General features: G+C 40.0%; 1 protein-coding gene across 2 annotated transcripts; it reads left to right on the forward strand.

The window, feature by feature from the left end:
• The first annotated feature begins 327 nt into the window (after positions 1–327).
• LOC134796175 (uncharacterized) lies at positions 328–26,089 on the forward strand. 2 transcript variants are annotated; one of them, XM_063768157.1, is made up of 13 exons: positions 328–506; positions 1,785–1,943; positions 2,577–2,698; positions 5,025–5,169; positions 5,471–5,695; positions 12,707–12,851; positions 13,598–13,707; positions 15,781–15,978; positions 19,853–20,039; positions 21,053–21,168; positions 23,692–23,865; positions 24,799–24,903; positions 25,543–26,089. In XM_063768157.1, exons 1-13 carry the CDS (start codon positions 429–431, stop codon positions 25,639–25,641), a joined length of 1,863 nt encoding a protein of 620 aa, XP_063624227.1. In that variant the 5' UTR covers positions 328–428; the 3' UTR covers positions 25,642–26,089. The 2 variants fall into 2 exon arrangements, with proteins under 2 accessions (XP_063624227.1, XP_063624228.1); XM_063768158.1 differs by lacking the exons at positions 328–506; positions 1,785–1,943; positions 2,577–2,698; positions 5,025–5,169; positions 5,471–5,695 and adding an exon at positions 10,483–10,986.
• Positions 26,090–26,375: the final 286 nt, after the last annotated feature.

Below are 26,375 nucleotides of genomic sequence, written 5' to 3' on the forward strand. Positions count from 1 at the left end.
TGACATTGTAACAGTTTTTCGATCAGGTCACGTGTCCGTCTTACGCCTTACGAATCTTACGGTCACGTGACCTCTCGCGAGTTTAAATTTTTTTCCCCATCACAAAAAGTGCACAGCGCCGCTAAAGAAGTTTTCACTTGTCAAGTATCGGTACCTACTGATCCACTACTTAATTGATAGATGTCGACTACGAAATAGGTACATACATACGTTTTGATAAGAAAACTGATATATGGAGTTACCGCTCTTGGTTTACTTATATTTCTCTATGGTTTTAGAAAACTTTCACGTAACTAAGGGATACCTAGTGTTAGATCGATATTGGAGTTTGGTAGGTAAGTATACAAATTTAGACAGAGCTCAGATCAAAGAGTATAATAATATATGTATAGTAAGCTCAGATGTACCTGCTTCATTGACATGAAGAAATGGGGCTGTTGAGCAACACTGGGTTGCAGCCATCTGTGCCGCAGAAGTCTACAGAAGCTTCTAGAAATACACAGCAGGTTGGTATTATATGGTTTTGAGTGGGTAAAAATCTTAAAATAAGTCGCCTTAATAGAAAGGTGGGAAGGAGAGGGGTGGGAGGGGGGAGTTGGGAAAACCCCCCCTCCAACTTTCCCCCCGCGGAAATGCTTGGTTTCTGAATTATTCATAATTTCATAGTTATAATTTGAGGTTATGACAGTGCCAAAGATTGGGTTATTCGCAGACGGTCTAGAACGCAAAATGACTAGTGCAATATTTTGCCTATATCACTTTTAGTCTACATCGCGAACGGTCCAGAACGCAAAATGCCTACATCATTTTCGTCGTTTTATCTTTACGTTAGCGATGTCGATGGAGCCCCGCTGTCGCGGGGCTCCTATTTTCGAAATTAATTTCTTGGGGTTAGATATGAGGATATTGGGTATTACTTGAGGTATATTTTACAAAAAATAATGCAACGGTTTCGTATCTGGAGGAGCCCAAACTTGGTATGTTTTGAAAATTATTTTTATTTTAATTGAATGCAAGTGACGGAAATATAATAATGTGATATATATTTAGAACCGGCTCAAAATGCCTTTTCATTTAATACCACACACGATGGGTTTCTAAACATTTTTTTTTATTTTCCATACAAAAAAAAGATGACGTCATAACTCCTTTCCGTTTATTTATTTTTTTTGGTGCTACGGGTCAAATTGATTCAAATGGCCTATAGATTAATCGTGCCGATTTTCATACCTTTAACACCATTTGCAGCTGATTCCCGAATTTCAGGCTGTACCGCTATCGCTACTATATAAATGTTACTAGGTAAGTATTTACCTAAACTTGAATTACGTAATGAAACTGAATTTTAATATCGACCGACTAGTTAATATTTTAGTGCCTTGTCGGCCTTGTCATAGTAGCGTTTTGTGGTGAAATCTTAGCCTTTATGCTTTATGTCTTACTAGCGACCCGCCCCGGCTTCGCACGGGTTAACAAATTATACTACACCTAAACCTTCCTCAAGAATCACTCTATTGATTATGTGAAAACCGCATGAAAGTCCGTTCTGTAGTTTTTGAGTTTATCGCAAACAAACAGACAGACGCGGTGGGGGACTTTGTTTTATAAGGTGTAGTAATTACAACTTAATTATCATAACAAAGTCGCTAAGGATCGATTTCTTAAGTAAATCATTGATTCAGCAAACGTGACAGGCACATGGTCATGGTCTAAAAAACATTGGCGTCTAAATATCCAGCCTAGAGGGCAACCGCTAATGTTCATAATATGTTATTGCCTTCCAGAGTCCAGTAGAGCTAAAATGCTCAGTGACGCCGGCGCCGTTCATGCTTCGGCCGTATGCGGGGCTCTACAACCCATTCTCGCACGGCTGCTCGGTGCTGTGCAACCACCCGGCTGATACCGAAGCCAAGGAGTTTGTGAGGCGAGCTAAAGACTCCTGGGTAAGTGTAGAGCCAACTGTCTTTATCTTCTAGACTTCTAGAGTTTCTAGACCACAGATGATGCTTCGGCCATACGCGGTGCTCTACAACCCCTTCTCGCACGGCTGCTCCGTGCTGTGTAACCATAACCACCCGGCTGATACCGAAGCCAAGGAGTTTGTGAGGCGAGCTAAAGACTCCTGGGTAAGTGTAGAACCGACTGTCTTTATCTTCTAGACCACGGGTCATGCTTCGGCCGTACGCGGGGCTCTACAACGCCTTCTCACACGGCTGCTCCGCGCTGTGCAACCACCGGCATACCTGATGCCAAGGAGTTTGTGAAAATGCAAAAGAAAAGACTATTGGGTAAGTGAAGAAGGACATTTTAGTCTTAGATGTAGAGCTCCTACAGTGCTAAAGTCGCGTAGGAATCGTCCTCGCAATAATGCTCTGTGCTGTGCAATGCAAGCATCCGAGTTTGTACTACCTACTACCTTACTAAGGTTTCGTTCCCGGTTACCCAAGACAGGAATTTGAGACATTCACAACCCGGGAAAAAATAACGGAATTCCCGGGTATAGAAATATTTCCACGTAGATGGTAACGTTGACCTGGCACAAGCCACCACAACATTTATGTATCGTCTGTTTACAGCTATTGGAGGGTAAAACACATTGTTTCGGTGAGGACCTGACCAAGATTCAAGATTTGAATGGCCCGGATAAAGATAAGATCCGGACTCCTCATGACATCGTTACAGAGGACATGTTTAGAAGGTAAGTCATAGAGCCTCAGGAACGTTTCTACCTTAGGGGCTGTCCATAAATTACGTCATCGATTTTTGTCGATTTTTGACCCCCCTATAATCATCCAAAAATCATGCTTCAAATGACCCCATTTCCTCCTACTTCATGCTACCGTCATCCTATGTCCAGACCCCCCCCCCCCCCCCTAATTTGAAATGACGTAATTTGTGAATAGCCCCTTAGTGTTAGTACTGGGTATTTTTAGTCCTACTTCAAAACAGAGAGAGATTCCAAGTAATTTTAAATTGTAGATATTTAGCGAAAATGACAGCGTCTGTGCTGGTGATGAGACGAAAACCTTTAGGTACTCATTAGGTTTTCCGACGAGACTAAGTACAATGAGGTAGCTAATTCAGAAAAGGACGTATAATTTAAGTACCTACTGGTTATGATGATGATTTTATAAGTGTAGATTACTCCGGAACCCGTGGTCCGATTTGAATAATTATTTTTTTGTTTGAACGAAGTTACCTCCAAGGTGTTCCCATAATATTGTTGGTTATAATCTGGTGACGGAATTCATAAGGAAATGAGGGAACTCCTCAATTTTTAAAGGTACGAGTATGGCGACATCGTTGTTTTTTATAGTAACTCAAACATTTCCTCCCGTTAATAACCCATTTGATGAAGTACAACTGTAGCCTTACCACGAGTTTGACACTACATCTTCGCTATCGTCTTCATAACTTACTTTCTATACATCTCGCTCGCACTAATAGGATGCCAGTACGAGCGAGACGCATAGAAAGTAAGTTACGCAAACGCTAAGCTAATATGTCAGTGTCAGACTTATGGTAAGGCTTCTGAGGAGTCGGGAAATGGCGGTTGAAGGGTTGGTGGTTCAGGCTTCAGGGTCGAGGGGTTCCGTGATCAGGGGTTGATGTGCTGTGAGGTTGAGTGATCTGGGGGTTGAGGGATTGGGTCAGTGGCGGGGCGGAGGATGGATTTTGTGTTTGTGCACTGTAGTGACAGGAATGATTACGAATTTAGTGATACGCATCATTATTATTTTCATTCATGCGTCACGCGTCACTCATAAGCTGTTAACAATGCCTTACAATTAAAAATGGAAAAATAAAAACTTTTACAAAAAAAAAGAAAACCGACTTCAAAAAGGATAAAATAAAATATAATCCGTTTTTAAGTATATGCGTTACTAACTGATATGTTTGAAGTCGGTGCCAAGACAAATAGTAACAATACCGGTCAAAAATAATCAGCTTTATTATGTCTATAAATCACATTACAACTGTACTAATAGGTATTATAATAGTGAAAGTAATTCTGTCTGTCTCTTTGTCACCTTTTCAGCTAAACAACTGCCATGTAAACTGGTGAAATTTGCCATGCAGGTAAAAAGTTAAAGCCCTGTAGATGGTTCTTGAATTGTTTTATATTTTGAAATCAAGTTCTCTGGATAAGAGGCGGGAAATAACTCAGTCCCAATCCCACGCCTGAGTACTATGGACAGTTCGAAAAATAGTAAAAATTGCTCTTTAAAAAACATATCAGCAATCGCATTGGTTTTATACTAGTACCGACAAACATGGTACGGACTGCGCCAAGGTGGATTGACAGTGGGTTCTTAGGTATCTACAGAAAGTATGATAATTGCTGTCGTGTAAGGCAATCCTTGTTATGGCAAACATTGTTATCGGATCGCCCTAAAATCACTGTATGCTTCAAATTTGGCTTGGCACCGACTTCAAACATATCAGTTAGTAACGCATATACTTAAAAACGGATTATATTTTATTTTATCCTTTTTGAAGTCGGTTTTCTTTTTTTTGTAAAAGTTTTTATTTAGCATTAGAAAGAACTTGCAAGAAGGTAAGCGATCTTAACATGTCTTTTAATTGAAAAACGCTTTTTAAAAATCAGGAACTAGTACTTACGAAAGCAAAAGAATATAAATGATCATATTAGATTCATAATTGTTACATATTTCCTAACTTATTTTTAAAATGTGTTTTTCAATTAAAAGACACATCAAGATTGTTTACCTTATTTCTAATGCTAAAAAAAACTAACTATAACATCCTTCCTGATGCCTGCGCCTGCGACCATAAAAGGTTACGGCAACGGCTTTCTACCAGACGGGCCGTATGCTAGATTGCCACCGTCGTAATGTAAAAAAATCTATCGGTCTTATCGGAAGATTGGAAGTCGCCGGCAACATGCTGAATGAGATCTATTTCGTAACACTTTAATTCCTTCTAACGTGTTTCTTATATGTAAATTGTCTCCGTTGTGTCTACGAATTGAACTATATTCTAATCTATTCTATTGATTCCAGATATACTGAAACAGACTCACGACCACTAACGCCCGCTCCGACCCTCGCCAGCGGCAAGTCCAGAGGCTCCCGAAGATGCCTTACCCCCGACCAGCCGCACCACAGAACCACCATTGTTCTAGACCTAAGAAGAAGCCACAGCCAGGTACTATTGAATATTAAACTTTATTACAATGGTATTAAGATCTACCTTTGCCGATTGAGGACGTTTGTCACATTTATTGCTTGGAAATAAAATATTGAAGGTGGTCTATTCGGACGGTGTCCAGTACTGAGACATATTATTTACGTTAGGTACTGCTGATATAGCACTTCGATAATCGTTGTACACAGAAAAATCACTATTTTATTAAAACTCATATTAGATTCATCTCCTCGTAATGAACTAAAGGAGGCACGAGCGATTTTGTCGTGTAACAGGCTAACAACTTCATTATTTCTTATAGGAAACATTATACTACCACGGCTACACAACCTCCGACATGACAGCAGGCCACGGAACCAGCGCCACCAACGACCGCTCGCTGCCATCGCTGAGTCTTTCAGAAGGCGCTCACAGCCGCCTCATCAAAGGGCAGTGCGAGCAGCTGCCTCCGCTGGCGTCACCACTTGTGCTGTCCAAGCGGGCGCCAGTCATTAAGGAGAGCGATACAAGTCGGGAAAATAAAAAGGTACAAATTCAAGATTGAAGGTACATAAGTCGTATTTCATGACACGATTGGCCGCGCTCCGCGCGCTTGGGGATTACCCCAAGGAACCCAGAGAGAGGTAGCTATACCACTTCAGAGATGATAGCAGGCTGCAAGAGTGCCCGCTTGCTGCCATCCCTGAGGCTTTCGGAGGGCGCTCCGCTCACAGACGCCTCATCAAGGGCCAGTGTGAGCAACTACCGCCTAGCTTCGCCTCTTTTGCTGTCCAAGCCGGGGCCGTCCATTAAGGACACCGAGAGCGATGCTCTTAGTCGCGCTCACAGGTAGCCTTACCTAAGGGTAAACATTTTGGTAGAGCGACCAAGCAGCGCATCTGTCACAACACAGATTTGTAAAAAAGATTTCCGGACATTAACGTCGATATGATGAACGTCGTTCAAGTGCTGAGAATATAAAAACTTTTTACAAAAAAAAATGAAACCGACTTCAAAAAGGATGAAATAAAATATTATCCTTTTTTATGTCTATGCGTTACCAACTCATATGTTTGAAGTCGGTGCCAAGCCAAATTTTGAAGCATTGACTTTGGTGCGATTCGATAAGGATTTACTTACGTTGGATTGCCTTACACGACGACAATGAACGTACTTTCTGTATGTACAGTCGACGTTAAAAATATGTTTACACTTTTCGTTTCGTTTGCCTTATTACAAAGGAGTAAGGTGCAAAAGTGTAAACATATCATTGACCTCGACTGGACCTAAGAACACACCTCAGAACACACGATCAAACCTTCTTGGCGCAGTCCGTACCATGTTTGTCGGCACATTAGTGTAAATATAAATGCATTTTTTTGCAACGTATTTTTTAAAGAGCATTTCTTACTAATGCTCGAACAGTCTATAGCACGCAAGTGTGGGATTGGGACTGAGTTATTTCCCGTCCCTTATCCAGAGGACTACATTTCAAAATATAAAATATTCAAGGAATTTACTTTCTTGCCAAATTTCACCTACAGCGGTTCAGTTGTTTAGCCATGAAAAGGCGACAAAGAGGCAGACAGAATTCTTTAATTTAGTACAGTTCTAATGGGATTTATAGCCATAAAGCTGATTATTTTTGACTGGTATTGTTACTACTTGGCCTGGCACCGACTTCAAACATATGAGTTGGTAACGCATAGACATAAAAAAGGATAATATTTTATTTCATCCTTTTTGAAGTCGGTTTCATTTGTTTTGTAAAAAGTTTTTATTTTACCATTTTTAGTTTTAACGCATTGTTAAGAGCACGACGCATGAATGAAAAACAAGATCATGTTTAACACTAAATTCGTGTACCTATTACTTTAGTAAATATGTAATCAGGAATTTTCTCGAGTCCGTCTGGGAAATTATAATTCCTGTCAACTAAATCCATCCGCCCGCCCCGCCACTAACCCAATTCCTCAGCCCCCCGATCACTCAACCTCACAGCACAACAACCCCTGATCATGGAACCCCTCGATCCTGAACCAGCAACCCTTCAACCGCCATTCCCCGACCCCTTAATCCCTGACCCCTTAACTCCTAACCCTAATCCCCGATCAGTAGCCTTACCACGAGTTTGACATTGATATATTCGCTAGCATGTGTGTAACTTACTTCCTATGCATCTCGCTCGTACTAACCTTAGTGTGAGCGAGATGCATAAAAAGTTACATTTAGATGCATAACACGTTAGCGAATATGTCAATGTCAAACTCGTGGTAAGGCTACAGTTGCAGTACATCAAATTGGTGGTTTTCGGAAGCAAATGCTCGAGTTACTTTAGAAAACCCCGAAATCACTTAACACGTGCCTTTAAACATTGAGGAGTTCCCTCAATTCCTCATGGATTCCATCATCAGACCAGAACCAAATATAATACGGAAACACCTTGGAGGTAACTTCTTCCAAACAAAAAAATAATTACTCAAATCGGATCACAGGTGCCGGAGTAATCGCTGAACATACTTAACATTTAAAGAAATCATCATCATTATCATCAAAATAATCATCATCATAAGGTCTACTTCATCAAATTGGTGGTTTTCGGGAGAAAATGCTCGAGTTGCTTAAGAAAACGCCCAAAACACCATGCATGTGCCTTTAAAAATTGAGGAGTTCCCTCAATTCCTCATGGATCCCATCATCAGAACAGAACCAAATTAAAATGGGACCAACTCGGAGGTAGCTCCTTTCAAACAAAAAAATAATTACTCAAATCGGACAACGGATGTCAGAGTAATCGGTGAACGTACATAGAAAAAAAAAAGAAAAAAAATAGCCACAACCGAATACAGAACCTCCTCCTTCTATGAAATTGAAGTCGGTTAAAAATACAAGTTATTACTTTATCACTGAACCCAACTCGCTGGCTTACCAGCCATTTGCTCTGTGAACCATCCCAAGAAATACCTAATTTCCAAGTTCATCATAGGGCCAGTTGCGTAATGCCCTAACAGCAGGAAACCAATATAAAAACTTTTTACAAAAAAAAGCAAACCGACTTCAAAAAGGATGAAATAAAATATTATCCTTTTTGAAGTCTATGCGTTACCAACTGATATGTTTGAAGTCGGTGCCAAGCCAAATTTTGAAGCATACCATGATTTTGGTGCGATTCGATAAGGATGTACCTACGTTGGATTGCCTTACACGACGACAATGAACATACTTTCTGTAGGTACAGTCGACGTTAAAAATTTGTTTACACTTTTCGCCTTATAACAAAGGTGTAAGGTGCAAAAGTGTAAACATATCTTTGACGTCGATTGTATCTAAGAACACACCTCAGAACACACGATCAAACCTTCTTGGCGCAGTCTGTACCATGTTTGTCGGCACATTAGTGGAAATCCAATGCATTTTTTTTCCGTCGTATTTTTTAAAGAGCATTTCTTACTAATGCTCGAACAGTCTATAGCACGCAAGTGTGAGATTGGGACTGAGTAATTTCCCGTCCCTTATCCAGAGGACTACATTTCAAAATATAAAACAATTCAAGAAATTTACCTTCTTGCCAAATTTCACCTAAAGCGGTTCAGTTGTTTAGCCATGAAAAGGCGACAAAGAGGCAGACAGAATTACTTACACATTTGTAATAGTTATTAGTACAGTTCTAATGGGATTTATAGCCATAAAGCTGATTATTTTTGACTGGTATTGTTACTACTTGGCTTGGCACCGACTTCAAACATATCAGTTGGTAACGCATAGACTTCAAAAAGGATAATATTTTATTTCATCCTTTTTGAAGTCGGTTTGCTTTTTTTTGTAAAAAGTTTTTATTTTTCCATTTTTAGTTTTAACGCATTGTTAAGAGCGCGACGCATGAATGAAAAACAAGATCATGTTTAACACTAAATTCGTGTACCTATTTCTTTAATAAATATGTAATCAGGAATTTTCTCGAGTCCGTCTGGGAAATTATAATTCCTGTCAGTACTACACTAAATCCATCCTCCGCCCCGCCACTGACCCAATCCCTCAACGCCCCGATCACTCAACCTCACAGCGCATCAACCCCTGATCCAGGAACCCCTCGACCCTGAACCAGAAATTTTCTCGAGTCCGTCTAGGAAATTATAATTCCTGTCAACTAAATCCATCCGCCCGCCCCGCCACTGACCCAATCCCTCAGCCCCCCGATCACTCAACCTCACAGCACATCAACCCCTGATCCAGGAACCCCTCGATCCTGAACCAGCAACCCTTCAACCGCCATTCCCCGACCCCTTAATCCCTGACCCCTTAACTCCTAACCCTAATCCCAGATCAGTAGCCTTACCAGCTTACCACGAGTTTGACATTGATATATTCGCTAGCATGTTTGTAACTTGCTTCCTATGCATCTCGCTCGTACTAACCTTAGTGTGAGCGAGATGCATAAAAAGTTACATTTAGATGCATAAGACGTTAGCGAATGTGTCAATGTCAAACTCGTGGTAAGGCTACAGTTGCAGTACATCAAATTGGTGGTTTTCGGAAGCAAATGCTCGAGTTACTTTAGAAAACCCCGAAATCACTTAACACGTGCCTTTAAAAATTGAGGAGTTCCCTCAATTCCTCATGGATTCCATCATCAGACCAGAACCAAAAATAATACGGAAACACCTTGGAGGTAACTTCTTCCAAACAAAAAAAGAATTACTCAAATCGGATCACAGGTGCCGGAGTAATCGCTGAACATACTTACATTTAAAGAAATCATCATCATTATCATCAAAATAATCATCATCATCAGGTCTACTTCATCAAATTGGTGGTTTTCGGGAGAAAATGCTCGAGTTGCTTAAGAAAACGCCCAAAACACCATGCATGTGCCTTTAAAAATTGAGGAGTTCCCTCAATTCCTCATGGATCCCATCATCAGAACAGAACCAAATTAAAATGGGACCAACTCGGAGGTAGCTCCTTTCAAACAAAAAAAGAATTACTCAAATCGGACTACGGATGTCGGAGTAATCGGTGAACGTACATAGAAAAAAAAAAAAAAAAAAAAATAGCCACAACCGAATACAGAACCTCCTCCTTCTATGAAATTGAAGTCGGTTAAAAAAGGATTAGATAGATATAAAAGTCATCAAGAATAGATAGTTCAGGCACTTTTATAAATGTCAATGCCACGTGTTTACAAACAAGGTGAATAGGTACATACGCGGGTGTTAAACTAACACAACTATTAATAAATTGACGTAAATGTGTAGGTTATTTTCCATCCTCTTCAAAAATTACTAGAGCGTACTTTAGCGTATTTAGCTGATAAGAAGGTACCTACGAGTATAATCAATACCGTCTCTTTTCTAATCACTTTGCTTCCAACCACACAGTAAAACAGTCCAACTATAGCCTCTTCTTACGCCTATAAAGATGTTGCCTTTTCTAATATCTAAAACAAAATTGCTACCTTTAAGAAAGGAAAAACCTAAAGAGAAAAATCAGAAGCCAAGTCTTGCAGTCACACAGTCAAGTAAAAAGGAAAAGAGTTTCTTTATAACCGGTGATAATTTGTACACAGTCAAGCAGAGGCGCGTAAAACGAAGACCATTACTCCCTTCTTTGACCCCATCATCTTGTGACTGTAACCTATTGCATTTGACAAGGATAGTCATAAATTATGCTCCTAAGAGTAGGAAGAGAATCGCGTCCAATATAGTTCTGTCTATGACCGCTTGGGGCGCCACTGGGCAGAGGAAAAGGATGAAGCTACCGAGTGTGTTGTTGCCTAAGAAGGTGAAGAAAGAGAAACCTTTGAATCATGATAGTGACGAGTTCTTTAAGAAACTTGAGGTAATGACGATAGTCTAGCAGTTTTGTGTTCATAAAATTGCGACTAGAATGCCCAGTTGCGCACGCATGTTTGCTTTAGATTGCGCCGCCTTTTGCGCAAGGCTCGCAGGAAACGCGCAATATATAGTTGGTTAAGCAGATCTTGTCAGTAGAAAAAGGCGGCAAATTTGAAAAATTTAGGCGCGAAGGGATATTGTCTCATAGAAAATTTGAATTTCGCGCCTTTTTCTACTGACAAGATCTGCTTGACCATCTACACGTGCGCACTCGCGTCGCATTTGCTAGATCTGGAGTTTCTATTCTCTCTGTCCCTTTCACGTCGTTAGAAAAAACAAAATATCTAACGACATTCAACGAAAGGACACTTCCTACAAACCCGAAGTTTGACAGCGGTTCAGGGTCGAATCATGCTATCCCTTTCTAATATATGGCACTATCCCTCTCGGCTATTTAGGGTTGTCAAAATTCGAGTGATTATCTTATCTGTGGTCGTGCACGCAAAAGGAAGTCAAGTGGTGCCAACCCTAATAATTGCTCGGAGCAATGCTGAGCCGAGCGGAGCCGAGTTCGACCGAAGTCAGGAGTGTCTCCCCACTGTTGCTGGTTTATAATAGACCCCCGAAAAACGTCAGAACTGGTCAGAACGCATCGTTCGAAAACACGTACGAGTATAAATTCTTAATAATTAAATAATGAAAATAAACTTTAAAGTTTGATAAAAAGCACTATATTTTACTGATTTCATTGTACAATTAAAATAATGAACATAAAAAATATACAGATTATCACGCAAAATAAATAATTTTACTTTATAACAATATACTATGACAAAAGTAGTATCGGCAATTCGGACTTACAAAGTTTTTTGGGGTTGTCAACTGTCAAAGGTTTGCCTAGATGGCGCCATCATAGCTTGCCCCTTTTTCTATGAGATTTGGCTTAAAGAGCTGGCATCCAGGGTATTAAAAAAACAAAAATTTGACACAATTCTAGGGATTGACGGGGCAAGCTATGATGGCGCCATCTGCTAAAAACTTCCACCGGCCAACCCCATTGATGTTCGTTATTTGTATTTCCGTTTGATTGCGGTATTTAAATTTAATTGTTAGAATATCTTAAGAAAACGTGAGTGAATAAGTGATGAAAAAGGTACCTACATTATTCAGGTTCTGCATCGCGTGTTAACATCTAAGGTTGTCTAATATGTTCTCACTTCTGAGGTGAAAAATTGTAGGGTAGTTGTGTTGTGTCAGATACCGTCCACTTATAGGAGGTGCCAACTTTGAAATGCAAAAAAAATCTTAAAGTACTATACTTAAATGTGTTATATTTGTTTGTATTGCTCATATTGTCTAATTTAGGTTAATATTACTGATGGACCTTAAAAATATTCACGGTTTATTTTATAAAAAATATAATTTGCAAAAGTAGTGTTATTTTAGTTTCCGTCCACCTATGAGCTAGTTTTCGTCCAGGTATGAGTTAGTTTCCGACCACTGCTTCAAAGTTATTTACATCTCATGTGCTTTTGAGTCCTTCCTACGCTCAAGATTCTAAATTAGATTCAATCGCTACGCTCGTGAATCTATTATAGAATCTTTCGCTTGCACGGGACACAAAATAAGCACTGAAAGAAATATCCAATTTTGATCTCTTGTTGTTATTGTTCTTGTTGTTTGTTGTTGTGTTGTTGTTGATTGATCTATTTTCGTATTTCCAGAATCAGTTGAAAGCCCTAAAGCTGGGAAAGGTCATCAAGAGCAAGAATAAAGCTGACGCACCACCAGCGTCACACCGGTCCAAGTCGGAGAAAGACACCAATGACGGAAGCGAAACTGTTAGAGGCACGCTAGATGGCTCTGGAGGTAATAGTTCTTTTCATCGAATTTAAACTGTTGGGAGACATACTAACATTGAATATTTTTGCGGTTTAGACTCACTTGTATTAAGTCACTCGCGCGACATGTTTCGGAGAGCCTAGGTCCGAGCACTAACAGTGCGAGCCTACGTCCGTCCCCTCACGCCCCCGTGAACGCTGCTCGCACTGTTAGTGCTTGAGAAAGGAGACCTAGGCTCTCCGAAACATGTAGCGCGAGTGACTTACTACAAGTGAGTCTAAACCGTAAAATTATTCAATACTTCTTTTCATTTTACCACTTTCCCCGTTGCAACCTTCTCCTGTATGCCTTTTCGAAGTTCAATAACTTAAACGCAACGTAGAGGCGACACTAATAATCCTTATTGACATTTAGTGGAGATATCCCACGACATTTTCCTTAAGGGCTGATTTAGACGGCGCGCTAACTCGCATGTGATTTTAGTTACATCCAATTCAACCAACCGATCAAAATCGCATTTAATGAAACTCGCATCGTCTAAATGAGCCCAGTGATGATCAACTGGTCATTTGGTCAAATTAAATAAGTACCTACAGATGTAGTGCATAATTGTTTTCCATCGTATTTTCTCGGAAACGTTCGTATTTGTCATGCTACTTCAGACAACTTAAGAGTGCAATGATGTACAACGTTGTACCGAGACTGACTGAAATAGCAAGACACGTTCTGTGACGTATAGGTAACCAGCGATGATGTTATTTGTTTGTTTTCAGACGGCGAGATCCGCAGGCGTGGCAAGAAGCACCGTAAGAGGCCCACCGGTAGCGACCGCCTCACGTCCGCAGGTCTCGCCGCGCAATCGCAGCAGGATCCGGAAACACAAGTGAATTTATATTATACCTTGTTTAGCAACTAGACAAATAAAGTATCAGCAGGCGTGGCTCACTCCGCGATTTCGTCGCTTTGCTACAGGTAGCTAGCTGCAAGTACATCCGTTCCACACCAATTTTGGTGGCTAGCCATACCATAAGCCGCGCGTGGCGCTATCGCCACCTAGCGGCCATATCTGTCCTGATCGTAACAGACGCGTTTTGTTAGAGAGTGAGTCTTCTGTACCTAGTACTATTATTTATTCTGTGGTATCAGTTATGTTTTTATTTTCTTTAGGGTCACAGTTAGATGCAGTTGCCTACAATTCCAACAAACTGCATCGCGTGTTAACATCTATCGATCGGATGCTGTTGGTGCCTCCAGCCCTTATTTTTTTTATCTTGGCCTCTTTTCATACGAGTGAATTATTTGTTGACTAAGAACATGGGGTATGATCTACATAGAAAGAAAACTAAGATTCAACTTCCGTATTGTAATGAGTCAACCCATTCCAGAATTCAAAACGGAGGATGCAACGTTTTCAACAAACATGGTCCTTCGAACCGGATCAGGTGTTGGTTATGTATTTTAAACTCTTCGTCGTCGTCGTCTCTCCTAGGCATTTTCAGCCACATTGACTGCTTCCTACTGCTGAGAATGAATCTTTATTGCCCAAAGCAAAGGGCTACAAATATAATGACCACCAAAAAATACTTTGGTACCCTAAATAAAAAAATCATGCTTACCAAAAAAAATTACTGAACACCAAAAAAATAAGGCCTAAAAATACAAAAGTACCACCACTTTAATTACGACTGCACTTCAAATTGTATTCAAATACCAAATATATTGAATGATCACCAAAAATCATTAATGATCACCAAATCTTGAAGACCAAATTAATGCGATATTTTCACCTAAATAAACCACTATGATTACCACAAAATTTATACATATTACCAAATAAAGTAAACTGATGCCAAAATTACTAGCCCCTCCCGCTCAACCCCCCGTAGCCCGCACCGCATACCTACCTAACCTAATCTACTTTTCTAGTAGCATTTCGTTATGCTACTAGAAAAGTAAGTTAAACTGCTATCAGTTAAGTGGGTTAGGTTAGGTTAGCACCGCGACCCTTACAGAAACGAAATGGTACTAGAAAAGTAGGTTAGGTTAAGTTTCAACTGCTACCCATACAGATACGAAACGCTACTAGAAAAGTGGGTTAGGTTAGGTTTGAACTGCGACCCTTACAGAAAAGAAATGCTACTATGTAGAAAAGTGGGTTAGGTTAGGTTTAAACTGCGACCCATACAGAAACGAAATGCTACTAGAAAAGTGGGTTAGGTTAGGTTTGAACTGCGACCCTTACAGAAACAAAATGCTACTAGAAAAGTGGGTTAGGTTAGGTTAGAACTGCGACTGATACAGAAATAAAATGCTACTAGAAAAAGGTGACGAAGTGGATTAATTAATTTAATAGGATAACGATATATTAAATGTTTGCACATTTTTAATTAAAATGTGGTTACAATTCTTGTGAACATTTACTATTTTTGCGTTTACAATGATTATTTTGGAGCCATTTGCTTTAATAGGATAGCAAGATTTAAAAATTTGGTTATCATTTTACATTAAAATGGAGTTCAAATTTTGGTGGTCATTTACTATTTTTGGGTTTACAATAATTATTTTGGTGTCATTTTCTTTAATAGGATAGCAAGATGTAAAAATTTGATTATCATTTCACATTAAAATGGGGTTTGAAATTTGGTAATCATTGACTATTTTTGGGTTAATAATGATTAGTTTGGTGTCATTTACTTTAAAGGGATAGTAAAATGTAATAAAATTGGTAATCATTTCACATTAAAATGGTGTTATAATTTTGGTGATCATTCATGATTTTAGGGTGGTAAAATAGATTTTTTTGGTATTATATTTTACTAAATCTGGTGATCAGTTAAATAGCAGCCAAAGCAAAGGGCCAAACAGAAAAATGTCAAGGTGGTAAGAACTGGGTAGGTACATTACTTGTTATCTACGTCTGTTAGACAAAATTAAATCTTCATTTTTAATTATCCAGATCGCTGGCATCGGCACAGACTCCCAAAACCCCAGCTCCCGCGGCTCCATAGCTCCGGTCGACGATGACGTCATAGTTCTACCGGTCATCAAACAGACTACAACTAAGAAGACAGACTCCTTCTTAGATGATGACATATTGAAGTATCTACACAGGGAGGTGGATGAAGAGGCCATTGAAACTGAGTTTGATGCTAAGGTAATTATTATTTTTACAACCCCATATCGTGTTGCCATTGATCAAGCTAAGCATTTAGTAACTAGAGACATCATGGCTGTCATTTTCTGTACGAAACAGTCTGCCGATTTTTGCGGGGGAGAGGACGTCAAATCGTATACGTCTATTTCTACATGTTTTGTACGTAACGTACAAATAGCCATGTCAGTCCATACAAAAGTTTGCACAATTGTGCAAGTTTTTCGGCAGAGGGGTATAAGCTCTTAAAGGCGACTCCAGTTATTAAATGCTCTAAGAGCTACAGCTAAGAAGACAGCCACCTTCTTAGATATTGAACTATACCGAATATACTTACTATATACTCTTTGTATGGAACTATCTCCACTGGAAAGTAGATAAGTAAATGACTAGGCTATAAAACGGGTACCTAATGATTCTCCGATAAACTTTTAGCAGATCATCGATTCGCCGACAACGATTCGCCGAACATCGTTTCGCAGAGTCATTTATTTGTCAATGTAACTTCTGGTCAACTAACGTTACGTAGACTCTTGGTTCACATACCGTTCAGTTTGCTTCTGTGTAAATTCGCAGAACTATTATTGGACGATTTCCATTTGGCAGCTGAGTAATCGTTTCGTTTAAGCTATGTTTAGTCGAATAACGTTTCACATTTTACATATAAGTCGTTATTTTCGAAACAAAATAATGAAATAAAATATTATCATTTTTTAAGTAAATGCGTTAAGTATATGTATATAAAGTTACGAAGAAGTTAGCGAATATGTAGTGTCAAACTCGTGGTAAGGCTACAGTTGTACTTCATGAAATTGGTGGATTTCAGGAGGAAATGCTTGAGTTACTTTAGAAAATACCGAAATCACAATAATGCCTTTAAAAATTTAGGGGTTCCGTCAATTCCTCATGGAAAATTTTCAAACAAAAAAAGAATAACTCAAATCGGACCATGGGTGCTGGAGTAATCGCTAAACATACTACTTTAAAAAAATCATCATCATTATCATCAACAATCATCATCATCAGGTGCACTTCATCAATAATTGAAATCTCAGCTTATTTTATAATTTTTTTTTAGCATTAGAGAGAAGTAGTGTCCGACCGAAACCGAAACCGAATGTTCGGCTTTGGCTCTAGTTTCGGCCGAAACCGAAACCGAAACTTTTGTAGACTTGCTAATATCGTTGAAAAAATGTCATAAAACCGCTTTTACACAAATATTATGGGGCTGTCAACACCCAATGTCCTTGAAATTGATATGAATTAAGCAGTTTTTTAAGAAAATTACTGGAGTTAGACCAAGATAATTCTGCAATGATTTTGATAACACACGCAGTGCAAATGTTATTTTAAACGTCAAAACTTCTATGAAATTATGACGTATTAATAACATTTGCACGAGTAGCATTACGTATGCTATCAAAATCATTGCAGAATTTTCTTGGTCTAACTCATCAGTCAAGCTAACATGTAGATTAGATATAGAGTCAACCAAAAAACCAACCAAAAACGCGAGCGCAGCGAGCGGGAATTTTTTTGTTAGCAATATCGCAAGGGAAGTAGCGGGAGTGGAAAACCGAGAAAAAGGTGGATGGACTGTGTGAGAGATGATATGAAACGAACGCAAGTGAATGATGAGATGACGGGCGAGAGAGAGGTATGGACGAAAAAAACATAATGCGCCGACCGCAAATGAATGGGCAAGTGAATGATGATGATCGCAAGGCCGCGTACCGATCTTCACCTGGGCCTAAAAGTCCGAAGTGCCCCAGTGAGGCGAACTTTCATGCGAAGTCAAAGCCGTGCTTCAGGCTTCAGGATAAGTAGTTGAGCACAGACTCTAACCAATGTCCATTGTATTAAAAAGCGAGACCGCAGGCCGAGCATGGCGCAGGGAGGCCCAAGGCTAAGCTGAAGTAGAGGACATGTGGAATACAAACCAATGGTAAATTGAGGTAAAGACTAAAAAATTAGGCTAAGGTCGTGCATTCGTATGAAAAATTGTACTGGGGACACTTTTAAGGGTTTTTTTTTTCATTTGAAACAATAGTCAGCTTTTCAGCCTCGCAAAATATTAACTGTACAGAAAATCAACTTTGCGGCACTACTTGTTCGTAGCCTTTAGCCTCGCTTAAAATTTGCCATTAGAGGTAGATAGGAAATGAATAAGAGCGAAAAAGACATCGTTCGACTCGGGCCGAGCTGATACTCGGCCAACGGCTACGTCCGACAGTGCTATCTCATTCACTCCGATAAAATTAGACAGTGTGCGCGTTATAGGTATTGACAGCCTCTTAAGACTGAGTCGACCGTCCAGTGGCGCCCTCATAATGGAATTGTGTTTTATAATAATAAATCAATTAATTTCTGTACCTATACATGAATCAGTATATGTAGGTTATTACTATTGTTGTCCTACTTATTCCCCAACTTTTGGTCTTACTCCGAAGTACCATTTCGTAAGTTTCGGCCCGGCCGAAAGGTTCGGCCGTTTTTTGGCCGAAACCGAAACTACAGCCGAAACATGTTTTTTTGGCCGAAACTGGCCGAAACCGAAACCGAAACCGAACCTTCGGTCGGACACTAGAGAGAAGGTAAGCGACGTTGACATGTCTTTTAATTGAAAAACGCTTTTTAAAAATCAGTAACTAAGTATTACTTATGAAAGCAGAAGAATATAAATGATCGTATTAGATTCGTGAATGTTACATGTTTGCCATGACTTATTTTTAAAAAGAGTTTTTCAATTAAAAGACACGTCAAGATTGTTTACCTTTTTTCTAATGCTAAAAAAACGAATGAATGAATGAACATTCGACCTATTGTGTTTCGACCAATGGTTTCTCGGGCAATTATGACAGTTACTAAATGATTATTCTACGAATAGTAAATATGCGTATCAATGTTCTGCTTATTGACTACTCTCGCAAACGACTATTATGCGTAACGAGATTCGGCGAATCGTTACTCTGCCAAACAACCCGTCTGCGAATCGTTGTCGGCGAAACAAAAATCGGCGTATTTTTTTTCGGAATATCAATAGGGCACCCTATAAAACACATATTTTTTTCTGTAAGTAGGCCTCAAGGGCCCTTTCACAAGTCAGTACACTCAGTACAATAACTGAGTTTGATATCTATGGTATTCATTCAATCCCTGTTGTCCCAATGTTTTTAAGTAAGGGGTCATCCATTAATTACGTCACATGTTTAGGGGGAGGGAGGGGGTCAAGAAAATGTGACATATTGTGACATGGGGGAGGGGGGAGACACAAACTTTGTGACGTCACTTTAACTTCATCAGTAACCGATTTTTTTTTTTATTATTTTATTCGCTGTACATTTAAATAACAAGTTTTTAAAACGATAATCGTTTTTATTCTTTTAACTTTCTTTCCTAAGCAGTTTTGGGTTATAAAATTACTAATATTTATATCGTCAAAAATATTTTGATAAAATATTAATAATACTTAGGTACTTACTTAATTCGATTTGGCGATTTCGTAGAAAAAATGTGACGTCACACTAGGGGGGAGGGGTTTGCCAAATGTGACCAAATGTGACAAGGGGGGGGGGAGAGGGGTCAAAAAACCTAGAAATTCGTGTGACGTAATTAATGGATGACCCCTAAATAAATAAACAACAGCTAAGAAAACTGACTTCCAGTGGCGTAGTGTGAACTAATCTTGCCGTGGGCTAAGTCGTATCTGCGAGGCCCTTTTGTTTCACTGTGCCCTGGCACTGGGCCTCGCGCCGCGCAAGGCCTCCCTTGGGGCACGAGGCCGTGGATGACGGCCCACTTCGCCCACGCCTAGCTACGCCACTGCTAACTTCTGAGATTTAAACGTAAAAATATTACTAAAACGCTTGATTTCCAGCGTCGCTACGTCCTAGAGGAAGCCCTACGCACCCGGCCAGAGCGGCCGCCAGGGCAGGAGATGCAGACCCTGCTCCGAGAGCTGAAGGTCCCCGTCGCTAGTCTGGGCGACTGGCTTCACATTCCGAGGGTCTTCTCCCGGCAGAGCGCGCAGTTTTCGCTGCCCATCGACTCTAATGAGCTAGAGAGTGAGTGAGAGGGTAGTTGCAAACGCTATACTCCGAAACCTGAAGGTCCGTGCAGTCAGCCTGGGCGATTGGCTTTACATTCCGAGGGTCTTCTCCCGGCAGAGCGCGCAGTTCTCGCTGCCCATCGACTCTAATGAGCTGGAGAGTGAGTCAGACAAATCTGTTAGGTATACTGTTAGAACCGTGGTCGCAAACGATATATTCCTAAACCTGAAAGTCCGCGCCGTCAACCTGGGTGCCTAGCTTCACATTCCGAGGGTCTTCTCCCGGCAGAGCGAGCAGTTCTCGCTGCCATCGACTCTAATGTGCAGGAGAGTGAGTTAGATAACGTATCTTGTAGAACTCGAGCAGATGTAGACACTACTCCAATAGCTGAACGTGGTCTTTGTCAGCCTGCGGGCGACAGGCTGCATATGCCTAGGAGTTTCTCTCGTCAGATCTTTATTTAATTACACGAACGGGTCTACCGCGATATGATTTCATTGTTTTGACCTTAAATTCCGACGTTTCAGCTGCTGAGTTGCACCAGTGTTGTTTACATCTCCATTGACATTTTTCTGGGACGTCAGTCTTTCTGTGACCACAGCTGGTGCAACTCAGCTGAAACGTCGGAATCTAATACCTTTAAACGAGCAGTTCTTGTATATTTGTTTATATATATATATGTACATATATTTATTTATACATATATTTCGGGTTCGGGGATCTCGGAAACGACTCTAACGATTTCGATGAAATTTGCTATATTTTCAGGGACGATAAATTGATCTAGCTAGGTCTTATCTCTGAGAAAACGCGCATTTTAGAGTTTTTATATGTTTTTCGAGCAAAGCTCGGTCTCCCAGATACTTATTTTAAGGTAAAAACAATGAAATCATATCGCGGTAGACCCGTTCGTGTAATTAAATATGTGTACAAAACGCGAGAGTTTAAAGTGTTAGATCTTTATTTGCTACTCTTTCTCTAAGTTTGTCGATATTATTGTTAACCTAGCGCCCCCTATTACGTTTCAGACATAACTCCAATGCAGTATGCGGCGCGTTTCGTAACCCTGAAAAAGTCAAAGCAGTTGTTGTACCTGACGGTGCTCAGGAGGTTTAGACCCGAGAGCTATAGGATGCCAATACAGGTAAAGTATGTCTGCCTAGGCGCCAAGTAGGGGTCACAAAACCGTACATATTTTAGAAAACCGGTTTTTCGGTTTTTGTGAAACAGCAAAACCGGGTTTCCGGTTTTTTCGGTGATTTCGAGTTTACGTATTAATTTGTAATATAAGCAAGTATTTTTAAGATCAATTCTTTAATATTACCTTTATCGTATAGGTCAAGACCATCAAATTCCATCAATAAAGCTTTTAAAGCAATTCTAAAACGGAATGCCTAAGCAAAATATTACATGACAATGGTGTTGACACAGTCCTCCTTCTGGAAACACACCGCCGATGATGCCCAACTCGCTAAACGAGGTAAAATACCGGGATTTGATTTGGTAGCTGCATTAATCATTACACCATTAACAATATAGAACTACAACATACGCCCAGTCTTCTCTTATTGCCCTGGTCAACGTGATTTCAAATAACATCGATGGCAACAACATCGCCACCACGATTATTCAAATCGGCGAAACGAGGATATGCAACATATATAAGCCTCCACGTAGCTGCTGCCCTACTGTACGCCTTCCTTACTTGGAACATCCATCCCTTTACATTTGAGACTTGAATAGCTACCATACCAGCTGGGGATATAGGAAATCTGATGCCAGCGGGGAGGCGATCATGGACTATAAGCAGATATTAGGAACAACACTTTTTTAAATAGACGTTTCTAACAAAGGCAAAAGAACGTTCAAATGAGCTCGATGGAGAAGTGACCACAACCTGGACCTAGTCTTCACAACAAAAGCAATAGAAGGTACCCCAGGGGCCGCCGAGCGGTACGTGCTAGCAGATTTCCCACATTCTCAACACCGCCCAGGCTTAGTTATCATAGGTCTGAAAATACCGATGATTGAGTCGTATCCCGCCTAATAGCACCTCGCGGGTGTTTGCTTATGGTGATGACCTGACCCTTGTGACACAACAAGACAGCTTGAAAATGGGACAAAATACCCTGGAAAAGGACTCAGGTCCTAATATCTTAATAGATATTATCATCTAATGATCTAATGATGATTATTTCTCTCGGTGGCGTTTGTGCCCCAGAACTTCCAAGACCGAGGTGTCCTGCTTTCACCTGTGCAACAAACTGCTGGCCAACAAGGAGCTGAGACTTATATCGACCGGGATATGGACCGTGATTACCTTTTGCATTGTTTTCGAGCTCCCGATATTTCGACGCAGTTACATGCATCTTGTTCACGGGTAACCTGGGGGTCACGGTCGATATAAGTCTAGTGAAAATATGCGTGAATCATTCAAAACAGTTAAGGAGCTGAGAGGTAAATTCAGGGGCAATGTTCTCCACCACAACTTCCTTCCTAAATATCTCCGAAGCATCCTGGATAGAAGCCTCAACTTTAAGGAGCTGTTATTAAGCAGCCTATTTATCTGCAAAAGTGGGCAAATAGATACTGGTGAACGTGTCCACAGTCATCACGTCTCTCAGTCATGATCTCATGATGATACGTCAAAGAAGAAGAAAACTGTACATGGTAAATGCCGCCTGATTGACTTTTGTTATAATTAATCCAATAAACATTTTAAACTAGAGATCAATAAGCGTTACTACTATAACTTAAACTAGGGAAATTAAATAGTAAGCTGTTTATTTCTACAATTAGTGCGTAACTTATAATGTACTGTATTGTCTAAATATAATAGTAAACTCTGAAGTGCTTGTTGTTCATCAAAATAATTAAACTATGTACCTATATAAAACTGTAAAATCGAAAAACTCGAAAAAGCCGGTTTAATCAAAGTTAAAATATAGAATATAGAATTTCCAATTTAGCAAGAACCCTAAATGGCATAACAATCCCGCGTGGTGACTGTACAAGTGAATTTTTATTGACTTAAACCGAACCTACGTAACGTTAAGTAAATACCTTAGCAGGTGATTAGCAAGACCCGCGGGTTCCAAGATACTACCGTCGGGTACGGTCAGCTAAGAAAGTGGTCTACCACTTTTCGACTCTATCAATCAGATGATAGAGTCGAAAAGTGGTACGATCGGGCTTGTGAAAAGAAAGTGGGAGATTTGAAGGCCATGTGGCTGTGGTACTCGACTCCGGTCAAACACTTTGGAGAACCCGGAGCAAGACCAACTTTTTTAGGGTTCCGTACCCAAAGGGTAAAAACGGGACCCTATATTACTAAGACTCCGCTGTCCGTCTGTCTGTCACCTGGCTGTATCTCATGATCCGTGATAGGCATTTGAAATTTTCACAGGTGATGTATTACTGTTGCCGCTATAACAACAAATACAAAAACAATAAAATAAATATTTAAGTGGGACTTCCATAATACAACAAACGTGATTTTTTTGCGTAATGGTACGGAACCCTTCGTGCGCGAGTCCTACTCGCACTTGGGCGGTTTTTTTCTGACACTATAACATGTTGTTGTATGATACTCCGAACCGTTGATTTATACTTTTCTAATCTCGGATTTGATCATTTTACTGTGCCATCAGCTTCTTTAAATTTCCAGGACATTGAAGCAGGCCTCGCGCTCATGATGGGCGGCATCCTCAACACAGCGCAAGTGGAACAGTTCCGCTCCATAATGCAGTGGCCGGGGTACGAAGAAGAAGATATCCCAGACGAGATCAAACTCACCCTCGAGGGACATAGGGAACGAAGGGCCTCCAAGGATAGTGATGAGGTTGGTACCTATTCTTTGTTTCTGCACTACAAACTCGTTCTGATCCTCAAAGGAACAATCCATACTATATATATAATTATCCATACTAATATTACAAAAGGAAGTCTGTCTGTCTGTCTGTTACCTCTTCACGCTTAAACCGCTGAACGGATTTATTTTAAATTTGGCATAGAGATAGTTTAAGTCCCGGGGAAGGACATAGGATAGTTTTTATGTCAGAAGTCGTCCCTAAAGAGGGTGAAAAGGTGGGTGGAAATGAGAAAATTTATGAAGTGCCTGTTAATTGGTGTAAACAATTAAGCATTATGCTCGAATTGCTATTAGATTTTATCCAGGCGCTGTACTTGTTCTAGCTGCTGGTACTCATTCCACGCAGACGAAGTCGCGAGCAAAAGCTAGTAATATTATAAAGGCGAAAGTGTGTCTGTCGGTTACCTCTTCACGCTTATGCCGCTGAATCGATTTAGTTGAAATTTGGTATAGAGATAGTTTGAGTCCCGGGGTAGGACATAGGATAGTTTTTATGTCGGAAATCATCCTTGAAGAGTGCAAAAGGGAGGTGGAATTGAAAGAGTTAACGAATTGCCTAATAATTGAAGTAAGCAATGCGCGAATTGAATGATTGCTATTAGCATTATCCAGGCGCTATACCTACTTTAGCTGCTGTCACTAATTCCACGCAGACTAAGTTGCGGGCAAAAGATAGTACTCTATAGACACAGGTGGCAAGGGGGAGAGGGAGATAACCGAACGAGATGATTTTATGGAACTTTAAGGGCCACTTGCACCATTCACTAACCCGGGGTTAACCCGTTAAACCTGGAGTTACCATGGTTACCACTTACCAGTACAATTTGACACTGGGTTAACGGTTTGAGTTAACCCCGGGTTAGTGAACGGTACGAGTGGCCCTAAATGATGTTATTTCAACAGCCAGACGTCAACACGCTGAAGTACCGCACTTGGTGCGGCCTCTGCGCCATCTGCGAGCGCATGTACGGCAGGTTTCCGCCAAGAGACAAGGACCCGCCAGACGGGGTGAGTCAATCATAGGATATCATATCCTCTTAAGGCCCAAGGTCCTATCTATAGTAACTTCTTCAATTCGATAAAATTTAACACTTTAAACTCTCGCGTTTTGTACACATATTTAATTACACAAAAAATTAAATTAAAAAAAAAAAGTTATTAAATTAAATTAAATTAAAAAATTAAATTATTTCGATAAAATTTAAACCATATTCAATTGGAACAGAGTTGCATTTATTTTGTATCGTTAAATTTTCTAACAAATAAAAATCAACTCTATTCCGTGCACTATAGGTTCAAATTTTAGGTTTTTCATTTGTATGGCTGGACCTTAGGAGGTTATGTTATAAGATAGACCTTATGCTATTGGAATAAGGTTCAGGTTGATATATCAACAATAAGCAAAATGTGAGACAAAATACACATTGGACCAATATATTGGACAGATGGAATACCACCCTATCCTAAACATTTTAAAGTATATAGTTGGTCAAACCAATTTGTCAGTTAGTAAGAACCAGGAAAACTATACTCATCCTTTTCTTTTGGGTGCTAGTACTAGTGTAAGACCAAGATAGTAAGTACGTATATGATTGAACTGAGACAGTCCTTTGACAAACTATATTTAATGTGTATTTCTTTCTACAGATGGAGCTAAGCGATTTCACTATGGTGGAGACGAAGTTAGCCATGTTGAAAGTCAACGCTGGGTTGATTGAAGTTCTAAATACTATCAGGGTGCGATAAAGTGTTATGTGTACATCAGTCGGCATTAAATATAGGGTTATTGCGTTAGTTTACCGTCTAGTGCCTGTTTCCGTCCACTTGGCGTAGTTGCTACAGATTTGCGTATAATTTGATTATATACCTGTATATTCAAATGATACGCAATTCTTTGTAGCAACTACGCCGCTTACGTGGACGGAAACAGGCACTGGACGGTGAACTGACGCAATGACCCTATTATATAGCTGCAAAAGTGGTAAAATAGTTCGTTACACCATATATTTAGTACGGTGTGACGAACTATTTGGCCACTATGGCTGCTACAATATATTTGACACTAACTGTACATCGCTTAATAATATCCTCATTTTTTGAAGTCGGTTAAAAATAACAACTTTTTATATAAGTATATTTTATAGGCTATTACTTTATCTATTTTGATACAAGAATAAATACTTTCTAAATAAATACCTCCAACACGTAATTAATGAGTTTTTTTTCAGTCTACATACCTCTGCCATCGGCCAAGGGGGCCCATAGTAATCGAACTCTATAAGCAACCGTACTCTTACAGATGTAGAGCATAATTGTTTTCCATCGTATTTTCTCGGAAACGTTCGTATTTGTCATGCTACTTCAGTCAACCTCAGTACTCTTAGTACCAAAACTGATAGAAATAGCAAGACACGTTCGTACGTTTCCGTGAAAAAACGATGGAAAATAATTACGCACTACATCTGTATCTTAACGGGTTA

Source organism: Cydia splendana, chromosome 13, assembly GCF_910591565.1.
Source record: "Cydia splendana chromosome 13, ilCydSple1.2, whole genome shotgun sequence".
In the NCBI taxonomy this organism is placed as follows: domain Eukaryota; kingdom Metazoa; phylum Arthropoda; class Insecta; order Lepidoptera; family Tortricidae; genus Cydia; species Cydia splendana.

Coding starts and splice junctions, on each gene's coding strand:
- LOC134796175 (XM_063768157.1), top strand. CDS start 429: ATGGGGCTGTTGAGCAACACTGGGTTGCAGCCATCTGTGCCGCAGAAG. Junction 15,979..19,852: donor AAACTGAGTTTGATGCTAAG/GTAATTATTATT, acceptor CTTGATTTCCAG/CGTCGCTACGTCCTAGAGGA. Junction 21,169..23,691: donor GCTATAGGATGCCAATACAG/GTAAAGTATGTC, acceptor TTAAATTTCCAG/GACATTGAAGCAGGCCTCGC.